Source organism: Clytia hemisphaerica, unplaced genomic scaffold, assembly GCF_902728285.1.
Source record: "Clytia hemisphaerica strain Z4C2 unplaced genomic scaffold, Clytia hemisphaerica genome assembly, whole genome shotgun sequence".
Classification (NCBI taxonomy): domain Eukaryota; kingdom Metazoa; phylum Cnidaria; class Hydrozoa; order Leptothecata; family Clytiidae; genus Clytia; species Clytia hemisphaerica.
This window is the reverse complement of record NW_027103974.1, coordinates 1,688,354-1,714,712: the sequence shown is the minus strand read 5'-3', so window position 1 is coordinate 1,714,712 and position 26,359 is coordinate 1,688,354. Positions and strand designations below refer to the sequence as shown.

Below are 26,359 nucleotides of genomic sequence, written 5' to 3'. Positions count from 1 at the left end.
TAAATCCCCTATTTCAATTGAACCAATGAAAAATGAAACTTTTCCATGTTTCACTTTTTTGCACCAATTCTTCAAATTGAAAATATTAAAGATTTAAAGTTCTTCTTTTATTCAATGATTTTTTACGCAACTTTGTGGACAATCTAACTCTCACATCAAATTCCAGCTCTCTTCAGTAAATTGAAGATTAGAAAAAACCAAAGCCTTAGAATCACAGATTGAAAAATATATATGAAGGGTGGGATTTTACAGCCGCCCGTCGTGCAAGGTACTGAGAGGCCACGGGTGCCAAAAAGAAGGGCCATTTGAAATGTAGCAACCTGATTGATGGAAATTTTATAAACAGATGCGAAGGAGCGCCAGGAAGCAATCAGTAGAAGAGACCACTTTTGTTTTTGTTGCAGATATCAATATAAACTTCTCTCAGTCAGGGATTACTTTTCAATGTGTTGTGTCAACTTGTCAGCATTTTATTGTTGTAAAAGGAAAGATAAAAGAGGTAGGACTAGCCTAGTTTCTAATCCTGATATAGGAGTTTAAGTTTAGACTGCCTGTTACAGACAAATTCTGAATGACCCGTCTCGCGTATGGTCATTAAAATACAAAATTAAATCAAAACAAAAGTGGTAGAGTATAGCTGCAAGTGGAGCTGCGTAGTTCATTTGTTTTGAAATGAAATTTTGCTGCTTTGATTGGTCAGTCATTTGATGGCATGGCTATTATGCAAGTTTCCCTCCGCACTGATGCAAGTTACCTGACTTCACTGTATGAAAGTTAGAATCACTAGTTGAAAAGGAAATTTGAACACTAAGCAAAGAAAAATAGTTTCAACCTGTCAATTTTTTTCAGCCTTGAAAAGAGTGTCGGGATATTAGATGAGGGATGTTGTATGTATGTAGATGTATTGTATGTATGGATAATGGGTCTTAGGACCTTTTGATACTTAAAATATAGATAGATAGATAGGATGTCAAGGCAGGGTGGACAGGGCAAAATTTCCCCTCAATTTTTGAAAACTAAACTAATTTTATTTGTAAGTCTACCTTAGAGAAATTTATTAGAATTGGTTAAGTATTTCCAAAGTTATTCCATATTCCAAGGCTCAAAATAACAATCTCAAGTGGGTCGGACAAAATGCAAATTCGATCAGGGTTGCTTTAGCTTGAAAATTATGACTTTTGGGTTGGACAATGTCTGATGTCAGACCGTTATTTCGAGCCCTGATATTCAAAACATAAAAAATCTTCTTTTGAAAGAATCTTCAGCTTACCCCGTGCCAACAAGAAATAATTTTTCGAAAGCACCAAAAATGGGTTGAAATCTAGCCTTCCGCATAACGGGATATGCAAAGTTTTGCTGGCACGATCTGAAATTCGGCCCGATGACTGTTAAACTTTGGCTTGTCGCTTGAGCTGGAAATGATAGTTAAAAACAAATCTTTGCACAAGAAAGCTAAAAACCTCAGCTTCCACGTTTCAGGTACTGTAGTGTATGCTGCTTGCATGAAAAAATCAGCAATTTCTTCTATTTTTCAAGATTTTCTATTAAGGCAGCAGGTTATAGATTGTAGTCTAATTTTACCCTGGGTTTACTAAAAAAAACGTGATTGAAAAGATGAACCAGCTCATCAGTGACAGCCATTGGTTTTCATTCAGGTTAAAAAATTTCCGGAATAAGAATGAACATATTTGAATGATTTCAAGGTAAGTACTAATGCATTGAAGTTCATTTTGGTGAATTCTTCCTTATTCCGTGTCAAAAATCTTGACGATTGTGCACCTTACATAAGACCAAGTTACAGTATTTATTGTATATAGTGTTTTAAAAGTGAAAGAAAGCAAACTCAAAAACAAAACAAAAAATCAAAAACAAAAGGGGTCTCTTCTTCTCAGTGGCTTTCGTAAGTCGCTCTATCGGAAAGTCATTTTTAAATTTCAACTAATGAAATCGCTGTGTATGATGAAGGTTAATGACTGACCCTAATTTCAGACGATAATGGCTTTTCAGCGTCTTGGATGATGAGCAGTCGTATAACTTTATTTGTTACAATCTTTGATTCTGAGGAGGGTTGAATTTTTCCTTTTCTGTACTCAAATGAAAGCAGGAATTTGTGTTAATAAGTGTTAAATTTTTCAAAGAATCCTTTCTTCTGATTGCACAAGGCTGAATAGGCTATTTCCTGGAAATGTTGCTGGACCTCAATCAAACAATGACCCATTTACTTGTTCGGAATTATTTTTACTTTACTGTACTGTAGGTGGCTATCAAAACATTGTTTTGTTCGCGTCACAGCAGCTGTTAAAAATGCATGCAGGCGAGCGATCAGAAAGATTTTGGAGTTTTGGAATATCGCATCGGAAAGCCAATTTCTTCTTCTGATCAGGGGGGCTGTATCTGTTGTGTTCCTGCAAAGTATAGCTAAAATAACGCTGTTCTCCCCCATAGTTTCAATATAATTTATCAGTGTTATTTGGTTGTTTGTTTTGTTTGGAGAGAGCTAGAGAAGAAAGCTATACATTATAGCACAATGCATCTTGGACCACTAATTTCTCACCTTAAAAATATTGGTTGCTGTTAGGGACTGAAAGCAGCTCAAAGTGATGATTTGTTGCTTTCTGAACAGTTCTGAACCTCTTGATATTTCTATTATTTGATTTCATTTCAGGCTAGACTTAATAAAAATGACAGAATTTTGGTTGATCTCAGCACCAGGTCAAAAGACCACTCAGCAGACATGGGAATCCTGCAAGGCTAGATGTGAAGAATTTTCCTTGATATACAAATTTAATCTTCCGGATCTCAAGGTGATTGATTCTTTTTTTTAATATTTCTTCCTTTGATAACTTTGACAACTATTTTACAATTTCGTCTTTTTCATTCACTAATGCCAGAATGGATAACATACACGGTTTCCCTCATCGTGAACCATTTTAACCATACATACAAACTTTAAGAGTCTGTTATTGTTTATTGTGTTATTATTAACACTTTATTGAAAAATTTACAAATGAAGATTACTGTAAGCAAAACCAAAATGAAGATGAAAAAAATTGAAATTCTTTCCAACGATGTATAACTTCTAGCATAGCATGAATGGGTGCTGAGAAAAATAAAGTGATACAGACTGTTTGAGACTTTAGTATATAACTCACTCAGCAGTGCTTTTGTCGAAAACTTTCAATGGTGATAGTAATCTTTTTAGTCTACAGCCAGCACAAAGTTGTAAATCATAAATTTAATGTTTTAGGTTGGCACACTTGATACATTGGTTGGGCTTTCTGACGAATTAGGAAAACTAGACACACAAGTGGAGGGGTAATTCCTTTTATATCTTACCCAACCAAATTAATTTTCGGGGAATCTTGCTTGTAAGATAATAAATGGTTTCGAGCGTAGCCGCCAATTACCATGCAGACACTTTTCCATACACTTTTCGCTACCTTGAACTCGTAGAAGTCTTTTTCCCCTCATAAATATAAAAAAAGGTATCAAAAAAGATTGGATCTAGTTTTGTGAGATAATTAAGTCGAAAGGGTGTATTAAATATTGTTAACCGGTTACTTTTTCGAAGCGGGATACACGGCTTTTTGCGCAATGCAATTGGTTCTTTTCGCATGACGACGGGGCTACATTGCTCAGAGTTGCCCGTCGTCAGGAAAATTCATTGTGACGTCACTTTTTTCAAAGGAAAATGAACAATGCGTTGACATCATTTCTCTCATTTTTTATTTCTGACGTCAGAAATTATAACAATTTTTGATCTCTTTTCGCTTGTTTTTTTTCGCTTTATTTCGCTATTTTTCCTGGATAAAGCGCTAAAATCGATCGAAACTGAAGGAAACGGTTAACAAATACAATAATGACCGGTTTTTTCGGGCTGTACTGAAAATATTGCCCTCAGTCAACGCAACAACCTCGCAAGCTCGGTCGTTACTTGACCTCGGCCAATATTTCTCAGTACAGCCCTCACTAACCGGTCATTATTGTATTACAGTAAATTTAGCAATGTCAGCTACAACAGCTGTATTAATTCACTATTATTAAGTTTTCAGTATCTTTCTTCAATTTGTTGATGTACTCCATTTCTTGTTCAGGAATGTGAAAAAGCTGGCAAATTATTTCATGGATGTTTTGGAAGAAAAACAAGATAAAGTCATGGAAAATCTACAAGTCAATGATAGTAAGAAAATAGATATTATCATTTAAAAAAGGATTTTCTCGACTGTCATGAGAAAAAAGCCTACACTTTTTATGTTACCAAACCTCTTTAATTTTTAATCTCAACTAATCCATTCCCCTTCCAGCGTCTAACCCCCACAGAATTTCCGAATTTTTATACAATTTTATTTGAACTATTTGAGCACTTGAACATATTGACCTCCGGAAGTCTATTTAATCTTGACATCTTTGGACGATAATCACATAGAAAATATCCCGTCTTGTCCTTGGATATTTGATTTTTTAGGTCTCCACGAGAAGTGGTGGTCGTATAACCCAATACAAATGGATTGATAAGTTACATTTCTGTAATCTCTCTCCTCTGGTCCCTGCCCTAAATAATTCCCATTTTTTTCATTTCCAGTGTACCCAGAGCAATATTTGACGAAATTTTCCTGGCATAAAGAAAAATATCCAATCCATCTTCCATTGAAAAAGATCTCGGAAATCATCAGCGTTGTAAGGGAAACTCTTCAATTATCTTAATTCAAGCAAAGTCAAAGTCGACTGGTTTTAAAAGCTTCTGAATTACTCGTCACTTTGATGATACAGCTGGTTACCTGGAGTCGAATAATATTTGCTTTGAAAAAAAGTTAAATATATCTTTTATATCTTGAAAAATTCGAATTTTTATAATTAGAATCACTTTTGCTAAAATAAATCCTGCTCAAATTCAAAGACTCCTTGACGGTGTAAAAAGTAACATCTATTTTATTGGAAGAGATTTGACTGGAATATGATCATTAAGATTCTCTAAAATTCTGTATTCCTTTCTCCTCAGCAAGTGTCCAAGATAGACAGTGATTTGAAATCGAAAGCAACGATTTACAACACCATCAAGAATAACCTACAGTCTCTTGAACGTAAAGAAACGTGAGTTCTTTTAATCTGTGAAATTTTCTTTGTTCACTGCTACATTCTTTCCACTTGTTCATTCATTACAGTGGATCTTTTTCCTCATATAGAGTAGTCTCATTTGTCACAGTGAGGGGGATCCCATCTGCATGAAAATAGGGTCAATCTCAAAATTTTAAGTTAGCAAAACAGAAAAATTCTTAGTTTCCTCAGACACTAATTTTGAGATTAGACCTTTTGCCTTGATGACAGCGATTTAATAGAGGCTAAAGTTTTCACAAGTTTCGTCGAATTAGAATGGTCATTATATTGACTGGCCCTGTGATTGACTGGGAATGATTCTTGTGTCTGGCCTCGCTTTTACAAAATTAATACATAACTCGAACATCTAAAGAATAGAGAGAAAAAGCCGTTTTTATTTGCATTTCATTCATGGTATCTATTCATTCTACGGAAAATATTACAGTATATTCCGTTAAATTTGCCACGCTGAAGGAAAGTTCTTTAAAACGTGCCATTGCTAGTGAAAACCGAGGTATTTCCTTAGAAAAAATTACGTAATGAATATCACCAATCCACTATCTTATTTACCAACAGCGGAAGTTTGCTGACAAGAAATCTGGCATCGATCGCCAAGAAGGAGCACTTTGTATTGGGTTCAGAGTATCTACAAACACTATTAGTAGTTGTGCCAAGGTATCTGATTATTTACTTGATCGATTGTTTTTTGTTGTTTATCCTCTCTCTTTTTTCTTTTCATAACAAACTCAAAGTGAAAAGAACAGTGTAGCGTATCTGTTTGATATGTAGACGGCAATCGAATCAGTTGAGATTTCTTTCCAGGACTTTTTGTCGTACAAAGATAATCGAAAAGGATTGAATTTTGTCGTGTACTGGCTAGCATTTATTCAAGCTTCTTATAACCAGAGCTTTGTGGGGAATGTTAGTTTCCCTATAATTTTATTGTTCTATTTCTCTAAGCTGTGCCGTAGAGTATTGGGCTTTTCAGAAAATTTTTCCGTACCCCCATCCCCCTGTTGAGGAAATCCATGCATTTTCTCCTATATCCTCTACTCTCCTCTCCCTCTTAAATAAGATCCTACCCCCTGGATATCCAGATAGCATTGAACTCCCTGGATGTTTGATATCCTCAACAGGAGGGGGGGCACGGACTATTTCGGAAAAGCCCATACCCTATAACCGTTCTAGAATTTCAAGCTTAAATAACTCCTTTTAAATGATTTTGTGATTTTCAGGAGTTTGAGTCAAGATTGGATGACCACGTATGAAAAATTGACAGATATGATCGTCCCCAAGTCATCACAGTAAGCTATATTTCCTATTTTAGATTCGGTGTATATTCTTTTCTCTCGTCTGCACGCTAAAAAAATAGACGTAGTCTACCCAGTCTACCTTACATCTTGCTTTTGGAAAGAAACTCTATATTTCAGTTAGCCTATCTAGTATGCTACGGATTATGATACTTGTTTTTGATTTGTAGGCTGGTGATAGAAGATAACGAACATTCAATTTACTCTGTCACAATGTTCAAGAAAGTTGTCGACGAATTTAAACATCATGCACGTGAAAAGAAGTAAGTTAGTAGATGGACTCTGCACAAAGAAGGAGCGATGGCCAAGTGGTCAATGGCGTCAGCATCTTAAACCAGGGGTTCGCGGTTCGAATCCCCGCTCCTTCCAATGTTCCGTTCAGTTCATAGATAGCCGGTGAATCCCGTGAAAACAATCGAAAGACTGTCTGAAAGTCCTAGATTATTGGGCTATCCACGTTAAATATCGACCCTAAACATTCCTATCCTATCTATCTTAATCTTTTCAAGATTTTTCGACGCAACCAGCATTGACCCCTTCCCCTTTGCTTGGAGTTTCTCTCTCAATGAAGTTTGATTTTATAGAACTCTCTGTAGAAGGAATAAAAGATGTGCTAATCGACTTTTGACTGTTTTCTTATACTTTCCTCGCCGTTGTGCAGGTATCCCAAACTAGGAGTAAAGAGATTTTAGTGTTTATTTATTCAAAATATTTTTTCCATTTCATATTTTTGCAGGTTTGTTGTGCGGGATTTTGTATGGGATGACAGTGCAATCATTGCAAGCAAAGAACAACTCTCGAAACTTGCACAAGATAAAAAGAAACAGTTTGTAAGTATTAATGAGTTAAGGGTACTTTTGCAAAGACAGGTATTTGTTATGTGCCCACGATAAGGGTAAGTTTTGACTTTTCAAAGTCTTCCTATCGTCCTTCTTAGGGTAGAAAACTTCGGAAATTTTCATTTATCTATCTGTCCTTCTAAGGGTCAATTTTTTGATAAAATTTAAGAGTCAGTTTTCAGATTCGGTCCGTACATACATGATATTCTTCAACCCTAGTAGTAACCTGGCCCCTCCCCGGGTTTTAGAGTCATTATCAAATAACTTCATCAATATTTGGGTCGGAAACTTATCTCCCGAGGAACTACGGCTCTAAAGGATTTTGTAATTTCTTACGCTATACATAACAAACTCACCTTCATAAGCTGCGTCTGTTTGCCCTAACCTTGTACAACAACTTCTCAACACTGAACTTTATATATCCCTGGACCAAGATACTCAATCCCGGCTAACCAAAAATCTTTGATCGGAATTTTTTTGAAATTAGTACCCTAATGGCGGCATTACTCAATAGTGGTGAAAATGCATCGAGAGCGCTAGGGTCTACTTTTTCTCGAATACTTTTGATGATGTAGCGCCGTTAGACGTTAATCTTAACATTGCCATGGCTTCTTCTCGGGTACCGATCAAAGATGGCGGATATAGCTTGGTCCAGGGATATATAAAGGTAAGTGCTTCTAACCAAACTTTCCATTCTTTATTCTTGTCTTACAGGGACCGTTAGTTCGATGGTTGAGAGTGAATTTCGGTGAATTATTTATCGCTTGGACTCATGTCAAGGTTTGTTTGAAATTTTTCTATTTCTGCTTGGATCAAATTACGAAAAATCAGCACTCAGCCTTAAATTTAAATGTGAAGTAAACCGCTTTCGTGGATTTGCAATCGTCCCTCGCATGACTAAAGGTTCAATCTCAAAATAGGTGTCTTGGAAAATTGGAAATCTTGCAATCCTGTTCTGCCTTTGAGATTGGCCTTTTTGTCATATGAAAATATAGACTATTCCTCTACATGAAAAAAGGGCAATCTCAATCTCAAAGATGACCACCACAGTAAAACTCTAAATTTCATAAGGTATTAATTTTGAGATTAAACCTTAAGTTATGCGAGGGACGCAATGGGAATAGCTATTTCGAGAGTTAGCTGGATAGTTATAAATTGTATAAGTTGTTACTTTTGGTCAAGGCCTATAAAAACAACGTTATGTTTGTCGAGAGAATACTTTGCAGTTTTAACTTGATGGGTTTCTTACGAAAGAATTTGGAATCCGAAAACTCTTTTGCTTTAAGCTAGTAGTTCTTCTTCACTATTTGAAAAATTCCTGAGTCACCGAGACTGAGGTGTAACAATTTTCAGGTCACTAGTTAAATCTTCTGTAAGCTCTTTCAACTCATCCAATTCTTTTACAGGCTCTACGTGTTTTTGTGGAATCGGTTTTACGTTATGGTTTGCCTGTCAACTTCCAAGCCATGATTCTACAGGTGGGCTGAGAAACTTTTTTTCTTCGTTTTTCTACTACATGTTTTTTTATAAGCAAGTGTTTACTCCTATTTCAGGCTCGCATTGTGTTTAAAATTCTATTGTTCTTAGACAATAGAGTCATTGTTTAGGCACCGAAATCTGAGCCTGTATATCCTTATAAAACGTTATGTTTATAGAAAAAACATGTAACTTACACATGTAAGCTGTATTGCCCCGTCACCTATCGCTCCCGTCACTTTATATTTGCTCTTTTTTGGTTATCTAGCACTCGATGTAGAAATTTTATTCCAAGACGCTGAAACTCTTAAGGCCGGGAAAGAGATTTTTCTGGAGTTTTAAAATGACGGGATTTCGCCGGACTGAGTTGAGGATTTTGCAATGGGCGGCCTGAACGCAAGCCCTCGCTTTCGGAGATTGTCGGGTCCCACCAAAATGTTCTCAGGTTTTACGTGTAAGGGCTGTTGAGCCTGACTGGGGATTCCACACTTTAAAGGCCGACTATTATTCCCTTCCGATGGGAAATTGGCCCGCTCCTTTAGAGCTTTAACGTAGGCGGCCGCCATCAGAATATCAGATAACTTTTTTGGAAAACAAAAGTCAAATGACTGATCTCAGGTGTTCCCAAATAGAAGAATGACATAACTGGATTGGAAAAAAAAATTTTATAAATTTTAAATAATCTGTTTTTTTTTCTTTTTAATTTTTCAGCCAAACAAAGGGAAGATCCGTAAACTTCGTGATGCGTTGGATAATTTATACGCTTATTTGGATGGCAACCAAGCTAATATTTCGAATGATGTAAGGGTTTTTGGCTTCTGCAATTTTCACTCCCAATAAATTCGAGTTCTTCTCTTGTGTATTTGGCAAATTCTGTTTCCGCACAATCTTTATCCATAACGTGCATAAAGGTGCGATTCATATGAAGAGGGACGGCCACAGGTCAAGGCTACGGCGCTTCAAATCGTTCAAATCTCTTTCAACGTTCCGTTCAGTTCTTTGATAGCCGGCTTTACTGTCTCTAATTCCTATATTGGGCTTTTCCTGAAATAATTTGGATATGGGTGGTGGAGAAAAACTTTTTCTGGAAAGTTAAACCCCCCCGGACAACAGACTCCCCCCCCTCCCAGACAATCATCAGTTGACCCCCTGGACATTTAAAATTACCCCTAAGCAGCAAATTTGCCCCTAAAACAAGGCAAATTTTGAAAATTTTTCACTACCTCCGGACAAAATATCCAATATATCCTCCACCCCATTTATAAAAATGTTCTGGAAGAGACCATTACTTATCAGTTATAACTTATGAGCTATTCCTCACTCTTTCTTCTCTCTTTCTTCACTGACAGCAAGTGGACATCCCTGGTTTAGTGATGGCACAACACGAATATTTCTCCTACGTTTACCTCAACATGAAAATCAATTTATTCGACCGGTAAATCTGTTCCTCCCAACCAAATGCGTATGATCTATTAAAACAATTTTTTATATATTTTCTCTCTAATTTATATTGTTATTTGAATATTATAAAAAATCTATGTGACATTAGCTGCGGGGGTTATAGCTGTCTTAGAATTTTCGTCTCTTCAGTTAAGGTAGACTGAGTTGCCACTCAGGATTGAAACCCAAACTTCACAGTAATCTATCTAAGCTTTCATGAGTTGTTCTAATCTAAAGAAGCTCGAAGTGGATCTAGCGTAAACTATTTTACGCACGACCTGATGTTTGAAATTCATATACGGAGAAATTGAATTTGAAATCGGGCGTAGTAAGTTATTTTTTTCTATTATTCAGTTTAAGTTACTTTTTTTAGTCGTATTTTTAAAAAATTAGACGAATTTGAAAAAAAAACATAAATTTTAATGACAACTTTACGTTATCAACTCACGTGATCTTAGCCTTCTTATGTAAAACTTTGAGCGTTCAAATACACCAAATGATCAAGTGTTTATTACAGTTCTCTGCTTACAAACACGATCTTTGAGTCATTTTCAATTTTGGGAAGGCAATGATCATGATAGAAATAATTTTGTTTAATTTATAATTATTGAAAAATACAAAACCAAATTTAAAAACATGCAAAAAATTATTCATTAAATTAAAGATATTTTCACATTTTTTATTATTTTTTTGGAAATATAAGTGTTTCAAAAAGTGATTATTAGCTTTAAATCTTTTTTCACTCTTCGTAAAATATATTACCAACAATAAGCCTCAAATTTGGTCTTATATTTAGTTTAGCAGAAATATAAAGAACTTTTCTATCGAAAAATTGAATTACCGGGTAGTCCAAAAAAAGTGTCCATAAAATTCATTTTTTGACGTAGCGTGTTCTAATGTCTCTAATGACTTGAAATTTGGTACAGGCAATCTTTAGCATAACTCTGACCACCCCTCTAAATTTCATATTCAGAAAACAATTTTTCGAAAAGTTAAAAGATTCTAAAAATAGGAGGTCAAAAGTGGGTTGTTCAAAAATTGACGTCAATTATTTTCAGAGAGCATTTTGCTTCATAATATTTCAAAACGATTGAAATAAATTCATTTATGAATTCATAAATTCACATTTTTTCTCAAAACTTTCCACAATAACATTAAGCATAATGTTCGTTTAATAAAGTCAAAAATTAATTGTAAAACAATTTGATACATCCACCATTATTTTCATTCACAGTACGAACTCGCGGTAGGAATTGTTTCAAAGCTTTTCGGATGATTTCATGATTGGAACCGATTTTTTTCCATACTGATTTGATCTTTCTTTTCAATTGTTCTTCGTTTTCGAACGGGTTGTTTAAACGGCCCCTGTACACCTCCACCTTGACTGCATCCCAGAAATAATAATCCAGTGGATTGCAGTCAGGTGACGAAGGTGGCCAGTCAGTCTTTTTTACGAAACGTTTTCGTAATCTTTCTTCCATGAATCCTTGCACCAAGTTACTACCGTGTGAAGGGGCACCATCTTGTAAGAAGATCCAGTTTTCATGAGGAAATAATTTCGCAACGGACGGTATGAGTTTTTTTTCAAGGTGTTTTTTGTATGTGACAGCGTTGACTTTCATACCACTTTCGTTAACAAAAAACGGTTGGGTGGCTCCATTCCATGTCAGACATGCTGAAACCATTACCTTTTTGGACTGCCGATTTGATTGATGAAACAGATTTTCTTCTGGGACATCTTTTTTATCACCTTTGAAATAAACTCGATCGTTCTGCGGATTAAGCGGGACCTCAAGTGTAAAGTCCTTTTCATCCTGGAATGCACATTTCTCAATTAGCCGTGGATTCTTTTCGAAACGATCAGCAAGTCTGCCGGAACGTTCAGTTCGACGTTGGCGGGTAGTTTCACTCATTCTGGGCGTTTTCACGAAGCGTTCAGTCTTGGTTTGATGGGACCAGCTTTTTATGAAGTTCGTTACTTTGGGTATTGCAATGAAATGACTTCAAAAATTACTTTTGACGTCAATTTTTGAACAAGGCGATTTCGACACATTTAATTAAAATGTTTGTAACTTTTCGAAAAATTGTTTTCTGAAAATGAAATTTTGAGGGGTGCTCAGAGTTATGCTAAAGATTGCCTGTACCAAATTTCAAGTCAATAGACCCACAAAAACAAGCTACGTCAAAAAATGAATTTTATGGACACTTTTTTTGGACTACCCGGTATATTATTGACTATAAAAGATTTTTCACAATTTGTCGAAAATTCAGGTGCATGAAATAAAAACTTTTGACGTGAAAATGTATTTGCAATAACATTTCAAATTTAGCAATTTGATGAAAAGAAACCGTTAAAACCTTGCACGTTTTTTTATAAGAACGTCAAAAAAAATTAAAAGTCTTCAGGCTTTTCTAACTTCTTTGGATTTAAGCTGAAAATGTTCTTAAAATGTTTTTATTTTCAGTTTAGCGTGGATGTTATAGTGGAATTATATACCCAAGGAATCGCTTGTTCTAGACATCAAAGTCTTAAAATATTCTTGATTTTTGCCTCGAAATCTATATTTTATATAATTTGTTCTTATACAATAAAACGTACATTAAGATTTGATTATTAAACGTCTTTTTGATTGAATTATCAATCCTTTTCCTTTATAGGTATAGACAAGCAGTAAGGTGTAAGATCTTCATTGTTTCAAAAAGTCCTTTATTCCTTTCATACCTTTTGTTTACCCAACCTAGTTAAACTTTACACCTAAATACAGTCAAAAGACTTTTTACCTAATATGACTTTTTCCTACCGAATGATATTTTTTCAATGTCAAATTTGAAGTTTCAAAATAGCAGATACATAAGGAATAAAAAAAGACTGAGAATGACTATAAGACGGACCCTTTATTTGTGTATCACACCTCCACGATTAGATTCAAATTTCAATCAAAGTTAATTTCGCTACACTAAGAGAAAAGTAGCCTCTAAGATTGGCACCTTGAAACTTTGGCTCAATTTCAAGATCAGAGCACACATCATCAAAATTATGAGAATTTTTCTTCATTCATTTTTCATATTATCAATATTCTTCCAACACGTCTACAATTTCATCGACAATTTACAGACTGAAGATTGGCATGGACAATATGGTAAAACTTTTCCCGGACACATTCGAGGTCCACGAAAACTTTCGGACAGGATCGGTATCGTCGGAGCAGGACCCAGTGGTATCCATATGGCTTATTTGTTGAAACAAAGAGGATTCAAGAATATTCAAATATTGGAAGCTTCAAATAGGATAGGTAAAAGAGTGTTTCATATTGATCTTCTTTAAAACTCTACTATATTTTACGAAGGTTGTTTTCAAATTTCATTCAATCTCGTACCCAGAGCCACTTGCAGCACTTTTTTTGTTTTTCTGATACACCCCCTTCTCACAGACCCACTGGGACCCCTCCCACTGAAAAAATTGGCCAAAATATCGTCCCCAGTAGAAAATGATCCTCCAATTTTTCTCCCCACTTAAAATAATTAAATAAACCAACCCTCGTTGCAAAAATTTATGCTATTTTTTCAATCCCACTGAATTCTTTGACCCTATGGTATGAATTTTCCTCTTCGGGTTTTAAAACACTTTTTCCTGTCTATGTTATTAAAGGAAAATTAAAGGATCCTCAAAATGGTGGCACTGAATTCTATACACTGAAACTACATATATCATATTTCTTACAGAGTAGTTAGAAGTCAGAAATAAAACCTACCTAAACCAGAGAAAACCTTTAAACACCAAGAAAATGATTTCTCCAGTGAACCTTTTAGTGGCGTTCGATCGCATCCAGTTCTTTCCAACTACAATCCTGGACAGAATCTTTTGTCCACCCCCTCCCCCCAATATCAGTGTTGATGTTGAGTCTTGTGAAGGTGCAAAAATTCAACTCCAACATTGATTTTGGGGGGAGAGGGGGGACTTGTCGGTGGAAAAGAGTTATTGGACATCAGTTTTGACCACGATTGTAGAATCTAGCTGCTAAAGAAAATCAATAAATCGAAAAGTCAACCTTTTGATTGCCAACAATACCGTGTGTTATATAAAATACTACAATACTGGTTGAGTATTTCTGCTGAAAAATTCCAGCAACTGAGTAATCTATCAACAATAAGGGGAAACTTGTTTAAAGTTGTACTAAATCAAAATTATCAATACATTATGCACGGTATTGTATTTCACTTACATTTTTTTCAGGTGGCAAATCAAGGACAATCAACTATCGGGGAGCAAACCATGAAATGGGAACCTGCTATTTATCTGCAGACTATGAGCACAATATTCTCCGCCTCGTCAATCAATTTACCCAGAGCGCCACTAAACCTCCGCCCATTGCTAGTGTTTGGTCACGCCTTACACCCAACAGTAGCGTCACTTTCAATCATTACTACTCTATGGTCTTGAAAATGAAATACCCGAACTTGAATATGATGGAGATACAAGGCTTATTTTTACGTAAGCTGAAGACATATGTTTATCTCCACAAGACAATGTTCGGAGATTACTACGGAGAAATCATGCCGCAACCGTCGCCTCAAATTATGGAGAAAATCAAAGGTAAAAAGTCGAGGGTTTCAGATTGATAAAACTTTGTTCTTGTATTTAAAACCCTTCCTTGTATACTTAAATCCTTTAGATTTTGGATATTTTCACTCTGTTGTGTCGCGTGCGCAGGGTTAGTAGTGTCTGGTGTGGCAATTTCCCTATCCTAGGGTTAGGCTCATTCCGGATGATTCGGAGGCTTCACTTCTCTTCTCTTTTCAAAGTTGCTCCATATTTTCTCATTAGTAGGGGACAAACCAGACGAGCACGAGATGTGCTGTAATGTACATTTTTGCGCAAAATTTAAGAAATGGTATCAATCATTTTCGTTCAATTCAATGTTAAAAAAATCGTCAACAAAATCCTATCTACTTTTGAACCAATCACAGTCACTCACACGTGGTTGCATCCCACAAAAGATCAGGATTTCTCCCCTTCAACCTTAGGCAGCGCTTTTCTTTTTTTCAAAAATTTTCAACATTTTCCTTTGCATTTTTAGGGACGTTTTTGGATTTTTTGGAGCGAAACGGTCTTGCTGATCTGGAGGAAATGTTTACAGCATCTCACACATTGCAAGGATACGGAAGAATCTCGGAAATTCCGGCACTTTACGGGTTGATGTGGAACACACCTAAAGTGATCGGAAGTTTGGTCGAGCTGGTCAAAGGAAAGGCCGGAGGTAAGAGTGAAAGTGAAAATGAGAACGGGAATGAGAGTCGGGGTCTAAAAGACGATATCGGCTTCTGAATTCTCCCCGAATGATTACCCGTGATGCATTGTCAGGGTTTGGGTTATCGTCCGTGAATTTTTTTGCGCAATGCATCATGGGCAATCATTCGGGGAGAATTCGGTAAAGCCGATATCGTCTATTCGCAGACCTGTATAAATACTTTCGATGTATTTCTCATCAGATACTTTGGAGTTAGAGGGTGATAGCAGTTTAGTTTTTATTTTTAAACGAGGAATAATTTACTCTGTACGAGTTGAACTGCTTGTATTATGTCAATTTCATTAGTCTGGTCTGCATATTACACTCTTTCTTGTATAAGAATTTCATAAGAGTAATGAGGCTCAAAATTGCCAAAAACTTTTAAACAATTTAAGAACAATTCTGAGAACCTGGTATTACTCAATTCCAAAAAAATTAGGAGTCAAAGTACTTTAGGCGTACAAACTTTCGCGAGCAGAAACTTTTGCGAGCAGAAACTTAATTTTGCGAGGACGGAAAATCGCGAAATGCACGACATTTACTTTCGCGAATTTAACGGAAAAATATTTTTCGCGAGCATAAACTTTCGCGAATAGACCTTCCTAGAATTTTTAAAGACATTTACTTTCGCGAAAAGAGCCAAAATTCGCGAAGATCGCGAAAGTTTCTGCTTGCGAAAGTTTGTACGCCTAAAGTAGTAAAAATCCTAAAATACCTCAATTTCAGTCTACGCCAGCCTTGAAAATATCTGATCCTTATAAAAAAAGTGTATGTAGGGGTTTTCAGATACTAGCTCAACCGTCTCGGAACTCAAGGATGTTTTTTTTCTTTTTTTTCTCAGCAATTTACATGCTAGAGGATGGTTTCGAAAATCTGTGGCGAACTATTGCAGAAAAAAATCACCTCAATGTAATGTTTAAATCGAAAGTACGGCATGTCATGTTGTCTGGTCGCCATGGAAACGAAAAAGCTTACATTTACTACATCAACAATGGAAGATTACGGTACCGAAAATTTGATTTCCTTATATGGACACCCCCTGTCAACACCCTTATGCGCATTCTCAGTGGAGTTGGTTTGCAAGAAGAACGAAAGTTGTTCCGAGGTATGACAAATAGTTATTACGCAACATCACTCGTTGATGACGTAGGCGGAAGGCGGGGCCAAAGCTCAGTCAATTGGTGGATGGAGAATATCAAGGGCGGAAAAGATTTTTCAGTTTGGGCGAATCGAGATGCGTACACCATGTTTCATGACCTGAACGGGATGAGATATAGTCAACAACAAACGGTAACCGGAAGCGACAACCAAACAGAAATCCGGACTTCCGTTTTCTATCAGTACTCTCATAACAAACCACGGAAAGATCATTTAGCCTCAGTTTTAAAGCGACATTTAAAAAAAATGGGGGCTAGTTCCGTGGAAATCATCAAACAGTACCCGTGGAAGTATTTCACTCGTTTCACGGAACCTCAACTTTTGTCAGGTGCTATTTGGAAAGTGTTGGAGTTACAAGGGAAACGAAACATGTGGTTTGTTGGTGCTTCGGTCTCATTCGAGTCAGTCAAAAGCGTGGTTGAGTATAACCAATTGTTAGTAGACCGAATGACTGAACCCAATAATTGAATATTCTGCAGTGCAATATTTTTCTCTAAACAAGACATTTAGTATTTTACTGTAAAGTACTCATGTCAAAGGATGAAAAACGAATGCGGCTATTATTTACTTTTTCCCAACATGTTTCGTACTCAGTCTGTCCTAAAAGGAATCTCCAATATGTTTTCAATTTGTTTACCATAAGGCTGGTGTGAAAGGCTAATTTGGATCAATAGACTGCTCAAGATAGGATGCGGGGACGTGCTGCTTGTCAGATTTTACATTTTCCGGAGCCAAATTTCGTCTATCAGGGTCAGAATCTTATGTGATATTTTTGCCTATATTTAATTTCTGACAGTATCGATTTTTTTAAATTCCACACTACGCCCGGCACTCCTCCGGCACCCGTCAGTACCCTCACGGCTGGGTAATGCTAGTCGGATCCCTGTTTACCATAAGAACAGTCAACAAGGATATCTGATTGACGGGAGGAGAGAGTATGGAACAGTTTGAGGTTTAAAACCTTTCAAAATCTAATAGCCGAGGAACGAAACTTTACTAACTGCTGTAATATGCAACATAATATTTCATGATATTCTTAAGTAAATTTGACAGGTTGTTTGCAATATTAAAAAGACATCAAAGAGTCACAATATTATTCAATTCGAATTCTACCAAAAGTTACAGGTCTTTTTTGTCTCAACTGCAGATTATTTTGAGAGAAACTTTACTTCAATTCTTCCTTTTATTCATTCCGAATTCAGTTAACGAGAGCGAAGTCGATGAAAACAGAATATCAACTACATACCTATGGCGTCATATACTGGACAAAATCGAATGGGCGAATTGGAAATGCAGAACGCCAGATTGAAATACAGCTTTCGTTTTGGAATAGCGCATTTCAAGCCGAATTCTGATATATCAACTAGAAGTATTTCAAATCGGTATACTCCGACTTATCGCATTACAACTTATGTATTCCGACTTGGTGTATTCCGACTTGATGTATTCCAGATCGATGCATTTCAATTTGAAACATGTCAAATCAATGTATCTCAACTTGACGCATTCTTAATTGAAACTTTCTACTTGACGGTCTGCAAAATAGATTCCCTCCGTTTTTATCTGGTCTGCGTTTTGTACGTCTTTAACATTTAAAATTAAAGTTTGAAAGAACTCCATAGGAAATATCAAAAGACGGTCATCCAGTATTTCCTGTCCTGGAAACAAAAACTGCCTGGTTGTACTGAAGAGGAGGTATAAGAACTTTCTCCAGCGACTTTGCTGTATTGAAAGATACTTGTATGTTGTTTCAGTATTTAAATATCCCAAAGCAAGGCCTTGAGATGCAAGTGGCAAAAGTTGAATAAATTTGTAAATACGTAAGACGGAGAGCGGGAAATAAGACGCACATGTCAAAAATACCCGTACGAAAAAATTATCTAGACCTGAAAATCCGGTCCTGGTTTTTCTATTGTGGTCAAGTCGGAATACATCATGCTGGAATGCGTCTAGTCAGAATACGTCGAGTTGGAATGTCTCAGGTTGAAATGGAATAATTTAGTTTGATATATCAGAATTCGGCTTAAAATGCGCCATTTCCAAAACGAAAACTGCATTTCAAGCTGGCTTTCTTCTTTTCCAATTCGCCCATTCGATTTTGTCCAGTATATGACGCCATACATACCTATTGGGCACGCAACGTCTTATGGACGTTCCATGGACGTCTTCAAGACCTTTGGACGTTCTAGTAACGTACATTCGACGTCCAAAATACGAAAAAGTTTTGTCTCATCATTATATACTTTACTTCCCCCGATGAAGAAAAATAAGAGGTAGATTTTCTGTTTATCTTACTTTTCTTACGATTCAAATTTATTGATACTTTTGACATAATTTATCATAGAGGAACAAGGTGGAATCAAGAAATCTTCTGAAATATATTTGGTCATGTAAAATCACTGAGATATTGATTTCAAATTATCAAATAATTTTCAAATTATCTCATTGCAACGCTTCTCTTCTAAAACGGTATTTCTATTATGTGTTTTCAAAGCAGAGAGCATGAATTGAATCAACAAATTGCATAATTATGGAGATAATCAGCGAGTCTGTAAATCCACGGCCCGTTAAAAGATCCTGACTAATCAAAAGAAAGGAATAGGAAAGTTTTTGGTCTTTCTAATTTTAGAGACAATGGCGTTTATTTTACAGACCATTATAACGCTGCTAAGAGTTAGATAAATAATCAAACATTTTCGATAGTTGTCATAGACAATCTAAAAACTCCAAAAAATAAATTTAAGAAATGTCATGACATAGAAAATGTGCTCCTATTTATTTAATTTCTTTTTTGGAGTTTTTAGATTGTCTATGACAACTATCGAAAATTTTTGATTTTATTATTTATCTAACTCTTAGCAGCGGTATAACGGTCTGTAAAACAACAAGGTATTCAACTAATTAGGCTAAAATCCATGAAAATATCCATGTCTAATATGGCGTGCTTTGCTTGAATACTAGAATCTAGTTTAAGAAATGACATAAAGCGCAGCCCCCTCCCTTCAAGTTCAACAAATTGGCATGATAAACGTCAAAGGAGGACTTCTCTGAATTGATTTGACCGAAAAAAGTGATTTTGCAGAATTAGGAGGATATAAATTCTCGGCCCGTTAAAATATCCTAGCCATTCAAAAGAGAAGATTGGGAAATTATTGGTCTTTTTAATTTTAGAGACAAAATTTATTTTACAGACCATTGTACCGAATCCGAAGAATCCGAACGTACCAAACATTTTTTTGATTTTGAAATTTGAAAATTTGAAAAATAAAATGAAAACAAAGTTTCAAAATCTAAATTTTAGAACACAAAAATTTCTACCGACAAAAATGAATTGGATACTTTCATTAACAAAGTTGTCCAATATTCTCTGGATTTTCTGGATTTCTCCAAACGACCAATACAGTTCACTTTCAGAGTCCCAAAAATTACGCACGTACGGTAGGTCACTTACCTTGAGTCCCCCCCCCGGGATATTAGGCCATTCGTTGACAAAATATTATGGAAAAACAGCCAACATCTCCGAAAAGTCATTTTTGGCAGTTTTTTTTTAAGTTCAAAATCTCAATGAAAAGACCAATTTTGATTTTTTTTCTATTTGACAACTTAAAGAAAAATCCTGTTCTGGTAATTTAAACCAAAAACGAGGATTTCAAGTTCAAAGAAGGCGTTACAATAGGGCTTACTTAACGTTCTTGTCGACAAATTTTTAAATTCAAAAATTTAAAAAATGTTTTGCTGCACTTTTTTTACTTTGAGCAGTTAGACAAATGATCAAAGCAAAGATTGTCGACCGTTGACATGTTCGTTGACGAATTTTCTGGCAATTCAAGCAAAGCACATGTTAAACATGCAATATTTTCAGCCATATTTTTCATGTACTATTTTGCAACAAACCTTTTTGGACGCTCAAAATACTAAAAAAAATTTATTGTTTACTAAAGTCTGTTCACGATAGATGTTCAATCTTTTGGACACCCCTGTCTCAGTGCCCCGGTGGAACCTTTTCCCTCAGTGAGGATGAAAATTTCTATCGAAATCCCAATAGGGATAGAAAATCTATTGTTTCCAGCTCAAAAATTCCAGTGAGAATGGTTTTGGAGTCCAATTTTTTCCATTCAATTTTTAATGGTAATAGAATCATAAGGTAATTTCCAAGTGGGGTAGAAAATTTAGGGTATTTTTACCACCGGGGACGATTTTTTGGCCTATTTTTCCACCGGGTGACACAGGGGTGTTTTTGGGCTTTCATATGGAAACCATGTTAGTGTAATTAGACTTTTTCCTTTAAGAGCGGTTTCCACATGGTAGCAAAAAAGAGTGCATACTTATCGTGAACAGACTTTAATTTCTAAACGCATACTTGTCCACCTTGATCAATATAATTAATCTTTTAAACACTTAGTACTTCGAATTAATTCACTAGGGGACAAACTATTAACGAACATTTCAGGTGAATTTCGGTTTACTACTCGTTGCCCACTCGTTGTCAAAATATCTCAGGCAAATTAAGGCATGTCCAGATTTTTCAAATTTACGTTAATTTTTTATCACCGTTTCCAATTGTCATATCATATCACTTCATACATCGAAAGAAGCGTATTAGAGTGTAGATCACTGGAATGGCTGTGCCATAATTAATTTTTTCACCCAAAAAAAGATATTAGTAAGCAAAAACCAAAAAATGCTGACGTCAGCAAAACTTGTTTTTTGAATAACTCCAGTTTGGCTTATGGTAAAAACATGAAACTTGGACCAAAGTTGCACACCATTAAAAGGATCATTTTGAAAAAAAATTTTTTGAATTTTTGCTGACGTCAGCACTTTATTGCAAAATTTTGTATTTTGCTGATTTCTGCTGTTGTCAGCAAAATTTGAAAAAAAATTATGCAAAAATGTTTCTATTATTGATATGCAACCTTTGTCTAAATTTCATGTTTATACCATAAGCAAAACTGGAGTTATTCAAACAACAAGTTTTGCTGACGTCAGCATTTTTTGGTTTTTGCCTAATATCTTTTTTTGGGTGAAAAAATTAATTATGGCACAGCTATTCCAGTGATTTACACTCAAATACGCTTCTTTCGATGTATGAAGTGATATGCTGTGACAAGTGGAAACGGTGATAAAAAATTAAGGTAAATTTGGACATGCCTTAATTTGCCCGAGATGGTTAAAAACAAAACCTCGCTATAATAAATTTTCTAATTGCCATACACACAAGCCTCCCTCTTCATTTTAATGTGGCAAAAATTGACACTTTTAAAAATCAGGAGTTACAGGAGGGGCTCTTTAATTCAATTTGACCGAAGAAAGTGATTTTGTGTAGGTGACACGCCAAAGATTAGGAGGATTGCTTCGAACCCTTGAAACCTTTTACCGTACGTGCTTTAGACTACAGGGACGTTTTTGTTTAGGCGAACTAAATTGGAGAATAATGAAGAATTTTTTTTTTGAGGAATGACCTGTTTAATATGTTTCAATTTTGGAAGAAAGAATTCAGTCCACACTGTGATAAGAGTATGACCTTTACCGTATCAAATCAGACAAAATATGATACTTTATATGATACTAGCGATCCCATATACTTATGGTTTTATTGAGGAGAGCACTCTAAAAAAATCGAAACATTTAAGTTAAGATTTAGAGATGACCTTACATTGCTAATTTTAACCACAAATGAACTGCTTACACAGACCTTTAAAACAAAAAAAGAGATTCGTCAGCCATTGTGTGACTGGCCATCGTGCGTAGACATTTCAGTGTGACTTTTAAAGACTTTGAAAATGTTTATAGTGAAAATTTGAAAATGAAGTCCGAGTCTAATTTCGAAAAAAGTCTTCCAAAATCTGACGGATATAGAGGTGCTTTTCAGACTTTGAAAAAATCGCAAATTTAGAAAGACGAGGGATTACTCGAAATTCGATGTGGAGGAATGCGTAAGTTTACCACAGTCTATTGTTAAAATCTATACTAGTCATGGGCACTAATCAAGGGACATGAGAAGAGGCCCAAATTTTGACCCTCATCCACGTTTTATGCCAAAAAATGTAGATGCAAATCTAAAACATGTCCTCCAGAAAGAGATACTTTAGGCGTACAAACTTTCGCGAGCAGAAACTTTTGCAAGGTGGAAAATTCGCAAAATTTACGACATTTACTTTGGCGAATTTGCGAAAAAAATATTTTTCGCAAGCATAAACTTTCGCGATTTGGGTGATCAAAATGAACATTTTCACACGAAAAATGGATTAAAAGTGACAAATGCTCCTTGGATTCGATAAAAACTGGTATTCTATGACTTCATTTAGGCTTTTATTATAAGGCATATAAATGCTACAATTACTAGTTGTTGTTTTTTTGATTTCGAGATTTTATAGATTTTCCAATTTTTTTGACAATTTTTTGCGAGCATAAACTTTCGCAAATCGTCTTGCTAAGAATTTTCAAAGGCATTCACTTTCGCGAAAAAAGTATAAAATTCACGAAAATTGTGAAAGTTTCTGCTCGCGAAAGCTTGTACGCCTAAAGTATAAGGAAACCTAAAATCGCTAGCGAAAACCAAAACACTGCAGTAAAGGACTTCAGACACGTATGGGTATTTAAATATGGTAACACATTGACCAGGAAAAAATCGAAGGAAGATAATCAAATTTCAAATTAAAAGAATGAGACTTTGATTTATTATTTAGAACTTTAAGTTTCATGCCGTATGGACGACAATCATCAGCTATAATGAAAATCGTTTGAAAAATATTTATACAACTGCTTCTATAAGTAAATGATTGAAAAAGCTAAAATCGACCTTCTCAATGTTCACCGACCACGTTTGGAGACCACCTAAAATTCGTCCACTAAGAACTCTTCAAGCCTTTAATTTCACCTACGTACTGAAAATTTTCATCGAAAGAGAATTGGAAAATTTAAAGCGCAACAAAGCAACAGGTGCAGATGATTTACCTCCTGGAATGTTAAAAGACTGTGCCACCGAGATATCCAAACCACTCGCTTATGTCATCAACATGTCCATCACTTCAGGAGAAGTTCCAACACTTTGGAAACAAGCTATTGTCTCACCTATCCACAAATCTGGGGAAAAAAACAGAAAATTTTAGGCCCATATCGATCTTGCCAACGTTTTCAAAAATATTGGAGAAAGCTGTTAGAAGCCAACTTTCTGACTTCCTCGAAAATAACAACCTACTGACCGATCGTCAATTTGGATACAGAAAAAACCGATCAACCAAAATTGCTAGTGCCCTACTGTTTGATGACATTAGATCTTCAATCGACAAAGGAGAACTAGTAGGAGCTGTCTACATCGATCTGACAAAAGCATTTGACACAATTGGCATTGGTCATGCTATTCTACTGCAAAAGCTTCAAGAATACGGGATCTCCGACATAGAACTGAAATGGTTTAAAAGTTACCTATTTAATAGAAATCAGCAAGTCCGTATCAGCAACTCGTTATCAAACAAACAGCCGTTGTTCACTGGCGTACTCCAAGGATCTATACTAGGTCCTCTGCTATTTTTAATCTTATTCAACGATTTCCCAGAATGTTTAGAGAAATCGAAAGTCATCATGTACGCAGACGACACCGTAATATACTGCAACGGAAAGTTGAAAACGCAAATCGAAAGTGATCTGAATCACGACTTGAATAAAGTTTCTGAATACTTCGACAACAACGAATTGATCGCTAACTTGAAAAAGGGAAAGACGGAAACTATGCTTTTTGGAACAGCTAAACGTCTCTCAATGATCGACAAAATCCTTAATGTTTTCTACAGAGGCCAACAAATTAATTACGTACAGGAATACAAATATCTCGGAAACAAAGTTGATCCAAATCTGAACTTTAACAAAACCTTCGATACCTCCTACAAAACAGCATCCGGTCGACTGAGACTTCTCCGTTCTTACCTCACTAAAGATGCAGCCTATTCTATTTTCACCATGATGACTGTTCCAATTATGACGTACATAGGCCCGATCAAGCTGACATACACCGAAACTCAGAAGAAGCAGTTTAAATCTCTTGAATCTAGAGCTCGTCGAATGACGGGGAAACGTATTCCATCCATACTCAACTTGATCCATGCAGAAGCACTAAACCTGATTAAAAGCTCGATTGATAATGAAACTTGTTCAAACCTAAACGGTTATTTTAAGCTGAGAAAACATACTAAAACAAGGAACAATGGATATCTGATTGAGACCTCAAAAATGAAACTCGAACTTGGAAAACAAAGCTTCAAATATAGTGGAGCTAAACTTTTTAATGATTTACCAATTAAAGTTAGGAAAACAATATCTTCTAAGGATTTTTCTGACGCCATGAAGACGCACCTGAAAGTTTAAGCAATATCTTGTTGCTTTTTCTTTTAAGAGCTCTTCAAATTATCTATCCTACTCTAGTTTTTAGCTTCTCTATTACGCATCTTCTTACTACACATCTCAGTCTTAGTCTCACACCTCTAGTCTCTCAGCCTTTCTGGCCACTTTGACCACGATGCTCATCCTTTGATACATAAGACTAAACTCTATCTTTCGAAAACACTAGATTTTAGATTTTATAAATTTATAATAGTATTTATTTCTAGTATTTATGTCATTTTATCTAATTTTTATCTTGAGTGTGTGTCTTGAGGGGGTCGTTGTAAAACATGGATTAGCTCCATGGAGTACTCCAATGGAGTACCTAATGGAGTACCCCCTAAAATACCAGTCAGAGCGATGAATATCACAAATTTGATAATCAACCTTTTCCACCAGCTGTAAACTTCCAATTTATAGCAATCAAAAGAATTTCTCAAGTATTTGTTTGTGAAAAAATGGCTACCATCATTTCTGGCAGTAAAGCTCATATAGCGCACGCTCTCTGCTTAAAAATCTTTGTTGATTCTACAATTAACAGACCAGATTTAGCTTGCAGAATAGCTCTGATATATCAAACAATAATACATATAATATCAGTGTAATTATAGTATTATGTATGTAATATTTATGCAACACCAGTAGGGCACTAGAGCTTTCTTAAGCAATATTTTTCTTTTGTCCTTTTGTCAACATATTGACTTTTATAAAGAAAATATTGTGACAATCATAGAATACATAGCTTATCAACCCATTTCCAAAAGGAATTTTTATCATACTCAATATGATGCAGGTAGTATGACTGGATATGAAATGGCAGTTGGGGACAGTCTGTGAGAGAGGTTACAGAGGGGTTTTAGATTATTAAATTATTCATTGTCATTTTATTGACAAAATACACTTCAGTTAACAAAATAATAAGACAATCACAATAAATGGAGTCCGCCAACTTATTTCTTTGATATGAGAATTTCATACTCAATGTGATGCAGATGACATGAAAGGATATAAAAAGAGACCAACATGACAGCCACATTCTTGCTACAGAGGGGCTTTAGAGCAAATACAAAATTATACAGGTCTTTATTTTCCTCTCGCGGCGATCTAAAATCTGGTCTGCAATATTCTTAGAGTACTCCAATAGGTACTCCATTGGAGTACTCCATGGAGCTACTCCATGTTTTACAACGACCCGTCTTGAGGTGTGATGTGAAGCGAGTGTACGATTTGGGTGAGAGGAGTGACGTTGATAGCAGTTGTAAATTTTTATTTATTTAACTGATGTATGCTCCTCTTTAAATATTAATAAATGAAATGTTTATTTTGATGTCGATGTCATTTTGCGACAATTTCAGTCTTGGATAATCAAATTTCT

The 26,359-nt window shown here is 35.7% G+C and overlaps 2 protein-coding genes across 2 annotated transcripts; both read left to right on the top strand.

Moving 5' to 3' along the window:
• Window positions 1-2,662: 2,662 nt before the first annotated feature.
• Window positions 2,663-10,877, top strand: LOC136810695 (V-type proton ATPase subunit C-like). Its single transcript, XM_067067269.1, has 13 exons — window positions 2,663-2,804; window positions 3,248-3,315; window positions 4,095-4,180; window positions 4,583-4,677; window positions 5,000-5,091; window positions 5,671-5,769; window positions 6,330-6,398; window positions 6,575-6,667; window positions 7,141-7,234; window positions 7,958-8,023; window positions 8,650-8,721; window positions 9,431-9,520; window positions 10,069-10,877. Exons 1-13 carry the CDS (start codon window positions 2,682-2,684, stop codon window positions 10,156-10,158), a joined length of 1,137 nt encoding a protein of 378 aa, XP_066923370.1. The 5' UTR covers window positions 2,663-2,681; the 3' UTR covers window positions 10,159-10,877.
• Window positions 10,878-13,047: 2,170 nt separating this feature from the next.
• On the top strand, window positions 13,048-17,168 carry LOC136810694 (uncharacterized). The gene is made up of 4 exons (XM_067067268.1): window positions 13,048-13,452; window positions 14,394-14,753; window positions 15,238-15,417; window positions 16,289-17,168. The coding sequence occupies exons 1-4, from the start codon at window positions 13,197-13,199 to the stop codon at window positions 17,071-17,073; spliced, it is 1,581 nt and encodes a 526-aa protein (XP_066923369.1). The 5' UTR covers window positions 13,048-13,196; the 3' UTR covers window positions 17,074-17,168.
• The last annotated feature ends 9,191 nt before the right edge of the window (window positions 17,169-26,359 follow it).